General features: G+C 35.5%; 2 protein-coding genes across 3 annotated transcripts; both read right to left on the bottom strand.

Annotated features, from left to right (window-relative positions):
• Positions 1 to 1,803: 1,803 nt before the first annotated feature.
• LOC116022984 (aquaporin PIP2-4-like) lies at positions 1,804 to 3,569 on the bottom strand. The gene is made up of 3 exons (XM_031263910.1): positions 3,184 to 3,569; positions 2,409 to 2,704; positions 1,804 to 2,320 (listed from the first exon to the last, which is right to left on the bottom strand). Exons 1-3 carry the CDS (start codon positions 3,485 to 3,487, stop codon positions 2,066 to 2,068), a joined length of 855 nt encoding a protein of 284 aa, XP_031119770.1. The 5' UTR covers positions 3,488 to 3,569; the 3' UTR covers positions 1,804 to 2,065.
• A 1,290-nt stretch (positions 3,570 to 4,859) lies between these two features.
• On the bottom strand, positions 4,860 to 10,681 carry LOC116022982 (far upstream element-binding protein 1-like). 2 transcript variants are annotated; one of them, XM_031263907.1, is made up of 7 exons: positions 10,287 to 10,681; positions 9,530 to 9,810; positions 9,276 to 9,368; positions 9,126 to 9,197; positions 8,894 to 9,010; positions 5,351 to 6,154; positions 4,860 to 5,284 (listed from the first exon to the last, which is right to left on the bottom strand). In XM_031263907.1, the coding sequence occupies exons 1-7, from the start codon at positions 10,606 to 10,608 to the stop codon at positions 5,033 to 5,035; spliced, it is 1,941 nt and encodes a 646-aa protein (XP_031119767.1). In that variant the 5' UTR covers positions 10,609 to 10,681; the 3' UTR covers positions 4,860 to 5,032. The 2 variants fall into 2 exon arrangements, with proteins under 2 accessions (XP_031119767.1, XP_031119766.1); XM_031263906.1 differs by having other exon boundaries at positions 4,860 to 6,154.
• Positions 10,682 to 19,284: the final 8,603 nt, after the last annotated feature.

Below are 19,284 nucleotides of genomic sequence, written 5' to 3'. Positions count from 1 at the left end.
GCCCTTTTGGGCGTATACTTCTCGCCCAAGTCATATCTGGGGGGGGCTCGAGCTTCGCATCTGAATATTCCTCGGCCGACCGGAAGATTTTGTACTCGTAAGCTTCGGCGGAAATTTTGATGGCGGCGTTGTTCAAAGCCCGAGTCTGCTTCGGCCGTTTATGTTCTGTCACGTACGCCAGCCATTCTCTGTCGATGGGAAGCGGCCATGGATATTTGACCGATAAAATCCGGTCTTTCCATCCTCTGTTGTTGTCGGGCAGATGGAGAATCTTGCAGAAATGCCCTCGTGACTGGATGCAGAGGACGCCTCCCCCGTGCTTCATGGATAAAGGCCGGACAGAAAAGAGATATCGGAATAACTCTAATGTCACCGGGAGACCGTGGCGACCACATATCTGTGGAAAACACGCCAGGGTACGGTGAGCGTTAGGGGCGATTTGCCCCGGCAGCACCCTGTAATACTTCATGAAGCCGAGGAGAAAGGGGTGGAACGGGAAGGTTAAAGGGGCTTTTAAGGAATCAAAGTGCATTCCGAGCCAGTCCCCATGCGTCCGGTCGACAATATTCCCCAACGACCGCTTGGTTTCGTATTTAACGATCCCGGTCAACAGGGTCGACACCTCCTCGATCTCCCCGCGGGTGAGAAGGCTGGTGTGTTGCCGCAGGCCGCTGCTATCCAAGCGGATTCTGCTCGCGGTCACAGGTGGGGTGGAATCAACCGGTAGACCGGCGAACCAGTCTCTACCGTAGGCTGTGGGTGGAGGCTTCCCTCGGCCCGAGGTCCCTGCTTCCATGGCAAGAGGCTCGACCACGAGCCGGGAATCCGCTTCGTCAGCTATAAGGTCCAGCTGGTCATGAGGCCGGGCGAGGCCCTCGTTCTCTCTTGAATACGTTTCTATGGCGTTGATCACGGAGTCATAGATCGAGACCGTGAATGACCCGACCTCAACCGAGCCACCGTAACTGTGTATGGATAGGTTCTGGCTATCCGATCCGCTCATGGCTATACCTAACAAGAACGGAGAGGCGTCTCACTAAGGGCAGCCTGGGACCCGAAGCTATAAACGGTATTAAATATAAAAGCAAGCCGAGAGGACAATACCTGTTTCCGAGGAAGGCTTAAACACGCGACGAAGTTAGTGTAGAGAAGCTCGGGAGGCCTAGGCAGCTCGGGAAGCTCTGGTTTGGACTTGTCGTAAAAGTCGATCCTCGTATTTATAGAGGGGAGGGGAAAAGGGCGACGGTTCGGGTCCCCGTAACGTAGGCCCAATTTCCAAGGACCACAGGAGCGCGACGCGTGTATATTAGGGCTGACATCATTGCTGACGTCGTCGTCTCGCATTCGCCTCCTTCACCGGCCGATGATGGCCGGGACCCGGGAACGGTCTTACAGCCCGGACTTCTCCTCCTCGGAGGTCGTAGAAGACCAGGCTGGGAGGCTAGTTGATAGGGGTACGTAGAAAAATATTTGGTTATTTTGCTAAAATACAATTGTATTTTTCACTTTTTGTTGTATTTTACAATTTGTCAGACTTCTTTTTTTATGGGAATATATATGCAATGTATCTGCATTTAAAAAATAAAAAAGGTGACCCTCAAATCAATATTTCTTAAGTTTGGACTAGCTAAAAAAACTCACATTTTTGTCCATATACTCCAAAAGTTTCGTATAATGGTTAATGATATGAGAATAAAGTGATCATTGAGGTCCTTTATGTATTTAATGTCTTATCCCTTATTTAATTTTGATTGTGTACTCCAAAATATTTAACAGTTTTTATTCTTTGAACAAAAATAAAAATTGAAAAATAATTCTTCCAGTTTTAATTTGGCAAGATACCATTATTCCACTATGTGGTAAAAGAGCAAGCATGATACCAACAGCAAGAAAAGTACATAGCCACAAGAAGAGATGGAAAAGGAAAGCATTGATTTGGCACATACACTTAAAACAAAGTACCAAACCCAATTGCCAAGACCACAAATATGATGATAAGACCCTGCCCACAAATTCTTGGTATACACAATTTCCTCCATGGATTTGGGTCAGAATTGTTGCAAAATTAAGCATTACTCCTCTGTGATCCAAGGGCTTTCAGTGCTCCTGCTCTGAGAATGAACTGATGGTATAAGGCAGCAATTGCAGCTCCAATAAAGGGTCCAACCCAGAATATCCACTGATCATCCCATGCTTTGTCTTTCCCATATATCACAGCTGCTCCAAAACTCCTTGCTGGGTTGATGCCCGTCCCCGTCACTGGAATTGTTGCCAAGTGAACCATAAATACAGCAAATCCAATAGGCAGTGGTGCCAAAACCTTCATTAAACATTCAAGATTCATCAGTAAACAACTTTCACAGCATATATATAATAACGTTTTTAAATTAATTAAACAAAATACTCACGGGAACATGGGAATCTCTGGCATTTCTCTTGGGGTCAGTGGCAGAGAAGACAGTATAAACAAGAACAAATGTACCAATGATCTCAGCACCCAAGCCAGTACCCTTACTGTAACCATCAGCCAGCTCGTTGGCGCCTCCGCCATACCTCACATAATAAGCCTTCTGGAAGGCCTTAACCAGCCCACATCCACAAATGGCTCCTAAGCACTGAGCCACCATGTACATTATGGCTCGGACAAGTGACACCTTCCTCGCCAAGAACAGCCCAAATGTCACTGCTGGGTTAATGTGTCCCCCTGCACATACATATCATATACACAAATTGTTAGGATCAAGCTTTAATTTATTTCTCCCCTGTAAGGCCTAACTTATAGACAACTATCACATTTTTGAGATGTTGGGTGCTCTCCCCCACACAATCCCAAGTCACAGGGTGCTAGATTTAGCCTTTACTGGCCTCCATCCAACATAAATCATGAGATATAGGTGATGGAGAAGGCAAAACATATAGAAGGTAGCAAGAAGTAAGTAATTAAGTATGTGTCCCCCTGCACATACATATATATACACAAATTGTTAGGATCAAGTTTTATTTCCCTAAAGGCCATCACATTTTCGAGAGGCTAGGTGCTGGAATTGGCCCTTTACCGGTCTCCGCCCGGCAATCCCCCGCCACTGGGTGCTAGACTTAGCCTTTACCGGCCTTCGCTCAACATAAATCATGAGATATAGGTGATGGAGAAGGCTAGAAAGAAGTAAGTAATTAAGTAAGTACCAGAAATGCCGGCAGTGCAGTAAACAAGAATAAAGATCATTCCACCAAAGGCCCAAGCAATGCCAAGAATGCCAACACCGCCGCAGGCATCAGTGCCATTGACATGAGGGTCTGTTTGGCTCTTGTATCCGATCACTGTGAGAACTGTGACGTAGAGGAACAGAAGAGTGGCAACAAACTCAGCTATGATGGCCCTGTAAAAAGACCATTGACCCAGCTCCTCTGGGTCAATGAAGGGTGCTGGTGGGGGGTCCTGGTAGTCCTTTAGAGAGTACTCATTCCCAACCTCAATGTCTTTTCCCATTTCAACTCTACTAATCAAGGATATGATCGATCAAAGTGTTCCGAGGATCTTATCGGAGATGGTGGAATGGTGGTGGAGAGTGCTGTGAAGTGAGGGCTATTTATGGGGAGACGAATTGAAGATTTAATTATTACATTTAGTTTTAATTGGCTTTTGCTTCTTCAGTTTTTGCCGCCCCATTTCACTATTTTCCCATTTTCTATACATATGATTGAATTGTGTCTCATATTCTTCCAAACCTCTTACCAAATCACTGCATATAATAATATATCCTAAGCTGGTGTGCAAAGGATTGATATGGACTTTGGACAAAAAAATTAATTAAACTATTTTTAACTCTCCAAATATTATATATGTTATGCAAATTAGAAATTTAAACTAAAGTTATAAGTTAGTGTTAGTGGATCACAATATTTTAATTTTTTTAATCATTTTTTAACTAGAAAGAAGGGACGACCAAAAAAGACAGAATGAGAATGAAAATTAATTAAAGATCATAAGAACAACTACTTTCAATCATGAATGTTTTTCTTCTTCTAATAACAGGAAAAACAGAACCATTTGCAGGGAGTAGGGTTATTGAGCTACTCTACACCTTGCCCAATCTATAGAATAAAAATTGATAACTACATCAGTAACTCTATTGGACAACTATTTCCATGATTAATTGCAATGCAAGAACCGACCATCATCATCATCAACACCGCCCAGTCGCCCAACTCCAACTAAGCCACCATCTTTGATTCTCTCAAGTCTCAACCACTCATCTGTTGCCATGTCAGCATGCTGAGCCACCCACCCAATCATTTAGCCTAAAATATTAATCAGAAAATTAATTAATTCCTGGCTGTGGGCTTGCCATATGTCCAACACTAATTCATACAGAGTATTATGACTAATATAGTATGCAGTGGGTTGTGAATTAAAATGAATGGTCGGTTGGTGTTATTTGCACTCATGCAAATTTATAATGTATTACAGAGATGTTAATTGTTATCCATCTTCAAAGTAGGTGTTAATAATACAAGTGAGATGTTGAATTTATGAGTGTAATATACATTTTCCATAATTTTAATTTGGTATTCCTAACTTATTCCCGTTCTTACCAAACTCGAATTTATTTGAATACTGAAGTTGAAACTAAAATAATAATGGACTTCAATAACACATTACCCATAATTCAATTTTTTTTCAATCTTCTTAATCATTAAAAATTATAAGTTTTTACCCAAAAAATGTTATTTTTCCTTTACAAGAATCACACTACCTAATTACAAAAAATTATCACAGTACAAATCATTATAAGATTTTATGGCAAGAAGAGGAGAAGTGAAGCCCTACAAGACTGAACCACCTCAGAAAACACAGAACAAGAACCATGAATTTTGGAACATACATTCATACTGCAATTACAGTTAAGATAACAAAACAGATGCCCCAGCAAATTAATTCTGCATTCAATCAAAGATCCGGAAACTAAACAAGCTCAGCAAAAACAAAATACATGCAAAATTCATAACCACTATTTTTTAAATAAAAGAAATCTCAACTCTGTGGAGAGGTTTTAGCTGACCCAGTGGGCTGGGAAGACTGAGAAGTCGGTGCTGTATCATAGCTCGCCCGTGCACCACCACCACCACTTCCATCAGTGGAGTATGCTGAAGCCTGGGAATAACCACTACCACCATACCCACTATTGTATGGCACTCCTGATTGAGTCATCTGTGGTGCCCCATAGGGTGGGGGGCCATAACCCGGTTGACTTGCCGGGGCACCATATCCAGTAGAGGGAGCACGCTGGGAACCAGAATCAGGCTGAGAATAACCAGATAGAGTAGGCGAAGGCTGAGAGTGTGGATATACCTGAGTGGGCTGTGCATAACCTCCCTGGGCACTAGGCGACTGTTGTGGCTGCCCATAAGCTGGTTGACTAGTTGGAGGCTTTTGAGATGGGGGTTGTCCATAGTTGTTGCCATAGGCAGATGGCTGTGTCCCGTATCCACCTTGAGAAGTTGGGATGCCATACCCCCCAGGCTGGGAAGCATGGTACCCAGGTTGGCTGCCCGCTGACTGATTTGGAGGTGCTTGACTTGTATCACTCTGTGTCCCATATGAAGGCGTCTGGCCATCAGCTGCTGGGTTGGAGGTATTACTGTACCCAGTTGTAGAATTATAACCTTGTTGCTGATCATATCCAGGAACAGGATTTGGATAGCCAGATTGAGGAGCAGGTGCATGATATCCATTATAGCCATCTTGGGAATAACTTTGTCCTTGACTGTAAGCAGAGGATGGTTGTTGATTGTAGCCATAGGCACTACTACTATCAGTAGGAGCAGCACCAGGACCTCCAGGAGTTGGTTGCTGCTGCTGTGGTGGCACCTGGCTGTAGTAATCATAACCAGCTCCAGGAGCTGTCTGTTGATTTGGATTTGATTGATCCCAGCCAGTGCCATATCCAGCAGATGTTGGTTGAGGGGGATAACCAGGGTATGGTGGTTGAGGCATGCTATATTGGGGTGATGGACCAGGGTATGTTCCAGGTTGCATATATCCATAACCAGGTTGCTGCATTTGCCCACCAGGAGGGGCCCAGCTAGTTGGTGGTCGTGCCTGATATCCTTGCTGAGGATATGCTCCAGTCATTGCTGGATTTCTAACACGATTCTGCACAAAGTTGTTATCTAAAATGAACCACGAAAAACTAATCCACAGCACATTGGGTAGACACTGAAGTAAAATATGATTGGTATATAAAAAAATAAAATAGTACCAAATAACCAGCAAGATATAAATGCAACAATCAACACAGTTAATCTAAAATAAACCACTGTTGTTCTAGATAAGCAAATTACAGTCTCATTAAGGCAAAGATTAGACACCAACATACCGTACTCTTTGTTTGGGACACAAACTTCTGCAGAGGCCCCATCCTCACCCTAATTGAAGTGATAAGTGCAATAACATATGGAAAAAAAAAAAAAAAAAAAAAACAAGTTCCAAAATGTTTGGCAATGTACATATCAAATTGGGATAATTGTTTTTTTTTTTTTTTGAATACTACTAACTCTTGTTACAATGCAGTATATGTTCATAACTACTTTCTCAACCTACTGAAGCACAAATAGTCAATATCGCCTACACTAAGGCTCGAACCCACAACCTCACATATGGGAGTGCAGCCTTGCTGCCACTAGACCACAAGGTCTTAGCAATCGAGATAATCGTATTTATGGAACCCCATTCTTGCATGTCAATACGGAAAAAATACTTAAGTGATTAGCAAGACTAAGTAGAGCATTCAACACAAATAATTCTCCACATCCTATATTTTTTCCAAAATTTCACAAATGAAACTCAATTAGTACGAGTACTAATTATTTTTAATATTAATAACTAAAATTAATTATTAATACTCCCTCTGTCTCATTTTATATGTCATACTTACAATTTAATTATTTATTGGTCAAACCAATTCTTCTAAGTTTATTTTCTTTAGTATTTTTACTTATTTTTAAATTTGATTTTTGTGTTTAATAGAATAATAGTACTTTTAATGTAGTTTCTAAATATATAAATTTTGTATACTAATACTAAACTTAATATTATGAAAAATTGAACTAAAAATAACTTCAATCAAGTCTCGTTAACCGAACCAAACACATAAAATGAGACGGAGGAAATATCAATATATCAACATATTATTATTATTATTATTATTATTATTATTATTATTATTATTATTATTATTATATTACTATGTAAGTATTAATATAGTCTTTTGTGTTTTTTCATCTCTTTTCCACTTAACAATTATCCATTTCAATTGAAAGTGGAACTTTACTTTTTTCTTTATTCCATAGACTCTCAACATTTATATTGACAACAATGAATCAAACAAATATAACTATTTACTTATATGATACTGAATACTTACTCCCACAAAATGCTGATCTTGGGATATATATATATATATATATAGAGAGAGAGAGAGAGAGGGGGAGGGAAGGGGGTGGGGGGGAGAGAAATATAGAAGGAGCAAAAAGTAAACATGCATAACACAAATCAAAAGCATACAGATATGCCCAGTCCTGTACTAAGCAAGAATATTTTTAAAACACAGAAGATATCCTAATAAAAAACCAATAAAGAATTTGGCAGCACTAGCATCTAATAGTTCCATTTATCAATATCAGAATCATACAAGGGAGTGCAATCCTCTCCAGCTCTCCACATTTACAAACACAATAATGCAAGAGTGTAGTCATTAAAGGGTCATGAACTTATGTAAAGCCAATAGTAGCATTAATAAATGGGTTCTATTTACACAGCATACACAGATATAATTCTCATCAATTACTTACAGTCTCATTATTTATGCCAACTTATAAATTTAACATCACCATATCTTGCAAATTTTAAAAGATACTTTGTACCCTGCAGTCAGATTAGAAATGAATGGAGCATTTTCATACTGGGCAGACATTTATTTCTCCATTATGTGAGGACAATTATCTACTATTTAGTTTGAAAACATACCCGAACAGGGCGAACAATCCTGATGAAGACCCAACATTAAATGGTCCAATGTTTGGTGTCACCAACTTTCCATTAAAAAACTAACTCTAGAATATGCCATTAGGCCCAAATGACAAAAAAACATCAGATATGAAACTTACCAGAAAAAATTTAATGTGACGCCCAAACACTATTTACTAGAAAGTTCATCTAAAAAGTGTTGAAAAACTTGAGTAAAATACATCCACTATAATAGGGAAACTTATAAACTGCCTTCATACCTCAGTGAAATGGGCTTTGGTAAGACCTGCCTCACATGAAATCAGATATCCAAAGTCCAATAAAATATCCAACAATTTAAAATAGGAACTGACATAACTTAGCACCTCAAAAGGCATTATGAACTTGGATGTTAAAATTGACTTAAGACCTTTATAAATTTAACTTGTATATGCAGTTTCAACCAATACCCTAGGAAAATAACAAGAGAAAAGTCTGCATATATATCACTTTACTAGCATTCCATTTATAGTGCACCCTTATCAAGAATGGATAGCAATGGATCATGGCATACTAGAAGTAGAATACCATTGGCTAACAAGTTCCTAGTTTGCAACTAAGGGCACTGCATAAAGCCACATTACCTCAATCCAGGGTCATTCAACACCGAACTACAGAATCTCAATCAGCCTGGCTGTACATCCAAAGATAAATGGCAAAATATATATACACACACCCTAAATTTGCATTATTGTGCAGGCTATTCTCTCTACATGAACAAGAAGAAAACAAAAAAATTTGAACACACAACAAAACACAATATTTGAATCCCAGTTCAGGCACAGGAATGCAAGAATAAATCCACATCATTATGCACAGCTTACATACCTCACTAATAACTTCATTGACAAGTTGTTTTGCATGCTCAATTTGATCACTAGTTCCATCAATCTGTACTGTCCTCTCAGTTGAAGTGTCACCAGGTGGCAAATGCAAAGGTATCACCTGCAAAAAAGTTGTCAAATTACAAATAAAACTAAAACTTGACTTGAACAATTAAAGGATTAAATACTAAATAAATTAGAAATAAAATGTTGTGCTCAAAAGGACCCAAGCATACCTGAATACGGGCTCCTGTACTTGCTTGCATGTTCTTAATGGTTTCTCCACCTTTGCCAATAACAAGGCCAACCTATAGATACACTAGTTGATAATAGATTGCATATAGAAGTAAATCACCAAATGCCAAACCAATTTTAAAGGCATATACCTTGTTGTTTGGGACTTTCATTACAAATTGTTCAGCTCCACTCTGTTGTCCAGTTAACCTTCGTGAAACTATACCAGACCCACCTGAATCAGCCTATTCCAGTTAAAGAATATTAGTAACAATAAATCACCATACACTGATATAGCACAACTTAACAGCAACTACTTAAATGGTCCCCTGAGGATAGGATAATGGTGAAGAAGTTATAGGCATGATACAAATAGATGAGGGTATAGAGAAGTCAAATATTCTACCTCAGAAAGAACATCTTGAATAAGCTGCTCAGCCTTGGCTATCTGCTCTGGAGTGCCCATAAGTTCAACCCCTCTAGTTTGAGAATTCGGGTCAGCATCCATGTCTCTGGTAACTTGTATCTTTGCTCCAGATTGGAGTTGAAGATACCTAATGGTTTCCCCACCCTTGCCTATGATTACACCTACTCTGCCATTTGGAATCTCTATTTTCTTGCTTGGACCAGGGTAACCATATGAATTACTTGCTGGAGGAAGAAAAGTAGATCCCATTTGCTTCTGGGCTGCAGTAAACAGAATTCCATATCTTACACAGTATGTACTAGAAAACCCTTAAGTAATGTGACAAAGTATAAACAGGAAGCTCATAAATGCAAAACATGAAACAGGACAATAGGCAAACAACTAATAAAAGCACAATTGAAACAATGCAGTCAGAAAACAATAAATACTGAGGTCAGGAATATATCTACACAATAAAAATAAATCATCAGATTTCATTGAGACCTACACTTCCTCAATTCCTATTGCACACAAACAAGTAGCTTACTGATATACAAACTACAGAAGCATAAGAGAAACAAATTTATAAAAGTATAAGCAATGAAAGAATTATAGATATACAAACTGCAGAAGCATAAGAGACAAACAAATCTATAAAAGTATAAGCAATGAAAGAATTATAGCGAAAGTAGATAATTCATAGAGAAAATAAAATTAAAGGTCCAATCACGTATAAGAATGGAGCAGAAACCCTTACGTTCTCTTGATTCAAATGCAGGAGCGCCACCACCGTTGTCAACCCTGGGCTTCTTTGGATCCGAGCTGTTGATTAGCCGAGCAGCGATCTCCTGAGCCCTCTGCTTCGCCAGCTGGAAGTCGTCCATCGGAGGCGGAACATTGTTGTAGGAAGGAGGAGGAGGAGCGCCCACGGCGGCGGCGGAACCGTCGGGAGGAGACAGTGAAGAGATTGGGGCAGAGAATCCGGTGGGCCTGCGCGACACCGGAGAAGGGGAGGTTGGCTCCTCGTACTTCCTCTTGTTCGACCCCGCTTCCGATGCGTACTGTGCCTCTTCAGCCATTTTTGGTCGGAGAGAGGGTGGAAACCCTAGATTGGGAGAGAACCCAACAGCAGCGAATAGCTATGGAAGGAAGGAAGGAAGGGATGAAAACAGCGGTCAAGAATGTTTTATAGTGGACCAGCAATTGCAGTGGGACCTTGTGGATTTTTCGTTGCACGGACGATATTTTCGTGGACAATTTTATCCTTCATATCAATATCTCTTTGCTTATAAGTTAAAACCTCCGCACTTTTCAGTTGAGGACAGAATTGGAATTTTGAAGCTCGTCGTCCACATTGCTTAATAGAGATTGGCGACTGTGTTAACTTCTTTCCTTTCATTGCATTGGCGGGTATTGGACTACTATATTGGGCATGAGCTGACCCGAAAACCCGATTTTAAAAGCTAATCGAGACTTGACTTTTTGGATTAGATTTATATATTATGTATGTATAGGATCTTGTACATATACTAGTATTTTTGTCCGTGGGTTGCACGAAATAGATTTACTATAATATGTCAAGAATATTTAGATTGATATACAATTATGTAAACTAGCAGTTGACCCGTGCGATGCACGGACTAATATTAGATAAAGACATGCATCTATTTGAAGGTTAGAGCAGATTCTCTTGTTTTTTTCTCTTATTAATATTAAAAAGAATAAATACAGGAATTTATTTTCTATTTTAAACTTAAAATAATCATTTCCTTGAGTTTTCCAAATAGTTATTTAAATATATATATATTTCAACCATGTTAAAAATTAGAGACGAACTTCTGTCATCAACCCAAAACAGTTAGATATGAACTTCTATCATTTAAAAGTGAACAAACACACACACAAACACATATAGTTTACTTTTTATAAATGTATATCATATAAAATGTTCTTATCATCATGAAAATATTACAATCTTATAAAATTACTAATCATACAAATAATCGAACATTAAAAGTTAAATCTTCTCCAAATAGTGTCATTACTATCACTACTCTTCCAAACAAACGCCAACTTCAGATCTGATCTGCAAAAAAATTTAAAAAAAAAAAAAAAAAAAAACCAACATTCTATAGAGAATAATTAACAGAAATATGCTCACTTTAAGAGTAAAAATCTAATAGATGAACAAAATGCTTTTAAAAAATGCAATGCTTATTTCATTATCAATTGCAGTGCCAATCTGCAATGCAGCGTGGAGTACTTGAACATACTTAGTCCTCTGAGTCTTCTGCTCCTTCTCTATGGCATCTCTCACTCTCTCAGGGGTTCAAACCACCCCAGGAATAGTTTCTTCACATAAGGAAGGTTTGGCCCCAATTTTTTCTCACATGCAATTCTGACAACATATGTTTGGCCTTCCAATTTCTCCTTATGTTTAATGGCGCCAATTTCTTCAATTCTATCATGCAACATCCAAGATCAAGTAAAAAACATCCACTTCTACATGATGTAAACTCTTAGCCATTCAGTTGAAAAAATTTGTCTGACTACATTTCTGAATATACAAATTACATAGTGCTTGATTCCTTGCAACTCTAAAAAAAGAAAAGAAAAAAAAAAAAAGGAAAAACTAAGATCTGCAAATTTTACTGCGAGAAGTGCAAGAAGCCATGCAGTATAAAACTATGTCTGCTCCGACGTCTGGGCCTCCCCCAACTCCTCCGTCGTCCCCACCGCGTCATTCGCCACCCTCAATCAACCAACCTCCTCCACCGTCCGTGTCTCCCCCATAGCCAGATTCGCCGCCGTCCGCCACCCCACCTCATCTGTCGTTTGAGTCTGCCCGGCCCGATGCTTCCTTCTCGCTCTTCGCCAGGGTCGCCGCCGTCCACCACCACACCTTCTAGCCTCACCTCCGTCGCCATTGGCCTCATGCTCGGCATCAACAACCTCCTTGCATTTTGTCGGATTCCTTTCATTCGGCGACCAGGACGCACTCGGCCATTCATGCGTCTAAGCCCTCAGCAAAACCCAAACAACATATTGATGGCTCTAACACAATACCAAGAAAGAGCTGCTATATATATATATATATCACGTACTATCTACTTGAATGCAAAGACTACAAATAGTATTATGAAAAACTCAAAAGATACCTTGAAAATAACATCTCTGGTCATTACTTTTTATTAATTTTTAATTTACCTTGGATATATGAAAAAACTGCTTAATAAATAGATTGCTTTTCTTGAAAATTGCAAAGCATGCTTTGGTTGTTGCAGTAAATGTGAACACAATAAATGCATTCATACTGCTAATCTGATTTGTACCAATAATTTTACAAATTAATCAAAACTACGTAGTTTTGACTGGGCGGGAAAACGAAAATTTTTTTATTTACCAAAAGTTGTTGCTATATTATAGTTATAGATTATAACGTCGAATATTATATAGTGCAATTGAAGAATTGAGTTTGATCGATTATGTTTTCTGATGTTATCATTGGTTGAATTTGAGCAAAATAATTGTCCAATTAATAGCCAACGTAGTGTATATATATGCATCCAGTGCTGAAACTTTATACATTTTATATATCAATGTTTATGATTTGTATTAATTAGGCTAATTATCTCGTTGTCTAGCAATTCAGTTATAGAAATTATTTGTACGAATGATATATTTTCTATATAGATATATAGCAATTTTGTCATATTTGTATAAAAAGAAAACATAACATAACTGTTTTGAATTACACATTATTGAAAACATTTGTGTAGACATATTGTATATTGTTATTGTAAAATTTTATACTTATTTTATATGACTAATGAAGTAAATTATCCATAATTATAGCTTTTTAGTGTTCTATTTCAAAATGACTGGAGTAAATTATCCAAAGCTTTAGTACTTCATTGATTATAAGATATTTCTAAAGCATGTATGTATAGATTAGCTCTGCTTTCTTTGAAGTGTATAGATTAACCTTATTTCATGAATGTTATGTTTGATTTATGGACATGTTTTATTTGTTGTGTATTTTTGTCTAACAGTTTGGGTTGTATAATGTATTAAGAGCTATAATTCTATCTAAACATGTCAAAATTAATTTGGCTCTTTAGGGTATACTTTATATTTATCCTTAGGGCTTTATGTGTGTAATAAATTTGTTTTTTTTTTAATGTAGGTGTTATAATTAGAATTCTTAGAGTAAGATAATTAGTTTGTAGACCTCCCCAAAAGATCCCTCCCCCACAAGCTCTATTACGTGGTAATTTTCAATCTCAACTCTCATGTTCTGCGTCAAGGGAGAATATTAATTAACTTGAACACGATCATATAGAATATTTTGGGATCAGGATTTAGGAACTGTTCATAGAAGTTCCGCATGACTCATACTTATAAATGCATTATCAGCGAATGATTGTCATGGAGAAGATTTGTGGTAACTTGATATTAAAACAGAGACAATTGAATGCTTGTGTAAGTGTTAAAGAAAAAAGAATTAAAGTCAACAAAAAAAAAAACTGTGCAACAAATAAAGCAGCTCTATAAAATTATACCTAATGTTAAAATCAATTCGTAAAAATCTCCATGAGCACTTTCATCAACAACAATATAAAGTTAAAATAATTTCTTCATCAACAAAATAAAACGTATTAATCATACCTCAGTTTAAGATCTTCCACTCCCCAATGGATCTGAAACTAAATCAACAGAGTAAATTTATAAAAGTATATCTATCGAAACACAGCGAAACAATGGATTAGCTAGTATCAATTGTGATTTTCAAAGCCACTAATCCATTGTATTTATAGGTAGAAAATGTGAGTACTATAAATTTGTATAAATTTTCAAAAGGAAAGTATAATTAATTTTAATTTCTAAAGGAAAGTGTAATTTATTTTAATTCTTAACATTTTTATTCTCAACATGACTTATGACCGGGTATCCTATATTTGGATCTTAGTACAAAATTACCATTTAATATTATAAAATTATATTATTATATTATTTTGTAACCTGCATACTATTAATATGTATGAATAATTATATTATATTATATTATTATATTATTATTATTATTATAATATTATTATATATGTAACCTCCATACACTATTAATATGTATGAATGGAAGAATGGAAGATAACCAATTATAATTCATACATGGCTGATTTAGATAACTAATCTATACTATATATAAAAACATTATCCTCCTTCAGAATTTTCCCGCCCAAACGTAGGGGTATTTTAGTAAAATGGTAATTATTATTATGATAATTATAATATTAATGATAGAATAATATTAATTATAATTGGTTATTAGTAATTATGGTAATTACTATGATAGAATGATAGAATAAGTATATTATTAATTATAATTGGTAATATTATGGTAATATTAATATAGAATAGAATAATATGAACAATTACATGCATGAGATCATATGTCTGAACAATTACATTATGATAGAATAATAATATAGAATAATATTAATTATCATGCATTCACTGATAGAATAATATAGAATAGAATAATCATGATAATTATTATGCCTTCACGGATAGAATAATATAGAATAGAATAATATGAGCAGTTACATGCATGAGATTATATGTCTAAACAATTACATTATGATAGAATAATATAATTATTATAATTATAATTATTAATTGGTAATAATTGGTAATTGGTAATAAACAAATGTAATTATAAACAAATAGGATTTCAACAAGAAAATATTTTATTAATTACTTCTCAACTTTCACATCTCTTAACATATCCACTATCCTTTGTATCACATTGCTTACTAGGCCCCAAATATCTGCATTTCTAATTAAATGATCAAGAGCTGAAAATATAATATTTCAAATATAAAAGAATAGTTGATTTTATTATAGTTCAAAAAAATATTTTAAAAATAATTAAATGAAAATTAAACGTCACGGAATTTAGGTCATTTGAAAAGTAAATTAATATTAATATTTGATTGAAAATTGAACGAAAAAGGAAATGAATTTATTTCGACAATTAAATTATTATAAGTATATTAATCATATTAATATTTATGAAGGAAAAAGAAAAATGAATATATTAATATTTCATTGAAAACATAATTGACAATTATATTTTTATAATTATATTACTTATTAATTATATAGAAATGAATATTAAAATCTTTTTATGAATGAAAAAGGAAATAAATATTACACACGAGAATCTGTTATTAATATTATGTTAATAATGTTACTGATTGGCACAGGAATCTAGCCAAATAAAAAAGGAGATTAATAATAAAAGTTCACTATAAATATAACATAGTTTTCCCTATGCAAAAATTAGTAACCACCAAATGAAATATTAGGAAAAAAGAAATGAATATGTTCATATTTAACTGGAATATAATCGACAATTATATTATAATTATAATTATATTAATTATTTAGAAAAAAAACAAAATGAATTTATTAATATTTCACTGAAAATATATTCAACAATTATATTTTTATAATTATATTAATTTTTAATCATATGAAAATTAATATTAAAATTTTATGAACAAAAAGGAAATGAATATTACACGGGAATCTGTTATTAATATTTTCTTACTAATTGACAAGGAATCAGGCCAATTAATTGGCAATTATCAAGAAAAAGAAATGAAAAGCAATATTAATTTTTTTGATTAAGGAAAAAGGAAATAAATATATTCAAAAGAAAATGGAATATTATGAAAAATGAAATGAATATATTAATATTCAAAAGAAAATGGAAAGCTATATAATATTTGATGTTATAATTTATAGGCTAAAGTGTCATCCCGCACCATGAACTATATTGAATTATTCATGCCGCACCTTAACTTTCATAAGGTCTATTTTGATACACAAACCATTAATTTTTGTTCATTTAACAATTTTTACAGGTTACTTACAAGTTATACGTAATCTATGCTGACTTGGACTTTTTTTTATTGTTTTCTTCTCTTTTTTTTTTTGATTTTTTTTTTGTTTTCTTCTAAACCTTCTCCAGCTAAACAACCCGTACCAGAACCGTAAAATAATAAAAAAAAAATATTATATTTAGGCATTTAGCTACTGGTAGTAGCTAAATATGTATTAAAAAAATTTATATTTAGCTACTGCCAGTAGGTAGTAGCCAAAATAATAATTAAAAAAATTATAATATGTTTTTTATAATAACAAAACATATTATATATAATTATATATACTAAAAAAAATTCGGTTGAACCGGAACCTTTATATAAGGTTCCAGTTCTGGTTTGTGTAACCTTGGAACTGTGAATCGGCGGTTCAGAACCGGAATGAACCGCGGTCACCCCTAGGCAGGTCGTCGATGGGCTCGGCGCACGCTGCCGCAAGGGAGGGGAGGAGCAGTGGATTGTGGAGGAGCTGTGGTGATTTGGTCTAGTGAGCACTGGTCCGGCTGAAGGCATAGGGGAGGGGCAGCGTGAGGCGTTGATTTTTGGGGTTTACTTAACAATTTTGGGTTGACTTAAAAAGAAGATACACATAAGCTAATTATCTGTGCCATGTCATCATAGTAACCTGGTAACCTGGAAAAAATGCTAGATGAAAAAAAATTAATGGTTTGTGTATCGAAATGGACGTTATGAAAGTTCAAGGTGCGGCATGAATAATCCAATATAGTTCATAGTGCGGAATGACACTTTAGCCTAATTTATATAATTGTATATCAATCCAAATATTCTTAAAATAGGGGCTCATACTTTGGCTTCTCTTGCTTTTTCACAGCACCATGCTTTGTACTAGGACTCTGTCCCGCCTGTCTCTATTTCTACTATGATTTAATCTACCGTTTGGTTGGCTTTAAAAAAAACATTCTTAAAATAGTATAATGACTTCATTCCGTGCAATGCACGGGCGAAAATACTAGTTATCATAATAACCAATTATAAAATTTTTTTTGAAAACAATAACCAATTATAATTAATACATATGAATGACTAATATTTATGAATATATTATATATATGAATAATTAATAAAATAAATGGTCTTACTAAAATGCCCCAAACTTTAGGCGGGAAAATTTGGGATGAGGATATTGCTTTTATATATAGTATAGATATAGATTACACAGAGAATACGTATAAATATTAAATGTACAAAAATTTAATTAAATGATGAGTTAGTTTAGATAGTTAGATTTTTGTTAGTGTGTGATGATCTTAGGTTCGAAACTTAGGGTATTGATTGATTAAATTCTTTAGGGTGTGTTTGGAAAGCTGGAAAATGGTTTAATTTTTAGTGTTTGGATGCATTTTGGAAAACTGTATTTGTAACCCCTCGGTTTTTTCGACAAAGTTAGGGTTCGAAAAATATTTTTTTAGGCTATAATATTTATGAGATGATCTCTCGATACTTCAGAAGGATTTTTTTTTATAAGTGAGGCTAATTATTAATAAAGCTGCGATTTACGTACCGGTCACGAACCGTAAAATTTTAAGGACGTATATACAGTTCGAATTTTCCTAGAAAATAGATTATTAAGCATGATACGATTACGCGTGAGCTTCCGACTCAGTTCAGTGAAAAAAATTAGACGAACTGTAAGAGTGAAATTTGCTACGAACCCTGTACCTATATTTCGCGAGATACCGAAAAATTCCCAATTTTGGTGATTAGCGACGGGATTATTTTTAGGATAATTTTGGTATTAGAATTTTCCCGAATTAAGCTATAATCATCCGGACTTTCATCTGATTTAACCCCAAACTGGCAAAATAAAATTGTTCTTCAAGGAGCCACCATAGGGAGATGACAAGTGGCAATCCAATCACCACTTGGTTGGCTCATTTATGGCATGTCATAAGAAGTATGGGAATGTTGCACTTGATTTCTTAACCTTCAAGCCAAACTCACATCATCTCTCTCTCCTACTCCACCATTCGAAAATACCATAAGGAAGAAGAAGAAAGGAATTAGTTTAGTCTTCCACTTGTGATCAAGAACTCCCAAGCATTTCTTCAACTCAAGTGTTATAAGTGTAGGTAAGACTTTAGACTTTGTTTGGTTAAATCCTTCCTAGAACTTAAGTGTAAACTAAAGGTGCATGAAAATGTTGTTATTATGGTGATTTTTCTAGGATCTTTGGTGAAGGACTCAAAGGAGGAAATCAACAACTCTTACGGTTTTTAAGATCTTCCAAAGAGGTAAGGAATCCCTTAAGTTGGTTTAGTCACTTGAAGGTGAACAAATGCTAGTAAATTATGTGACTAGGAATTTTATGTGAAAATTATGTGTTAAGTTTATGGATCTACAAGTTGGCTCAAAGAAACTACACTTTAATGTTTAGTAAATTTTGGTATGCATGTTCATAGTTAATTTATGCATGTATATGTTGTGTTTATGTCCATATAGGCTTATACTTGTGAAAATATTGNAATTAATGGTTTGTGTATCGAAATGGACGTTATGAAAGTTCAAGGTGCGGCATGAATAATCCAATATAGTTCATAGTGCGGAATGACACTTTAGCCTAATTTATATAATTGTATATCAATCCAAATATTCTTAAAATAGGGGCTCATACTTTGGCTTCTCTTGCTTTTTCACAGCACCATGCTTTGTACTAGGACTCTGTCCCGCCTGTCTCTATTTCTACTATGATTTAATCTACCGTTTGGTTGGCTTTAAAAAAAACATTCTTAAAATAGTATAATGACTTCATTCCGTGCAATGCACGGGCGAAAATACTAGTTATCATAA

Source organism: Ipomoea triloba, chromosome 6 (genome assembly GCF_003576645.1).
Source record: "Ipomoea triloba cultivar NCNSP0323 chromosome 6, ASM357664v1".
NCBI classification, from domain to species: Eukaryota; Viridiplantae; Streptophyta; class Magnoliopsida; order Solanales; family Convolvulaceae; genus Ipomoea; species Ipomoea triloba.
Note: the sequence above shows the minus strand (reverse complement) of the source record. Positions and strands in the feature narration are given on the sequence as shown.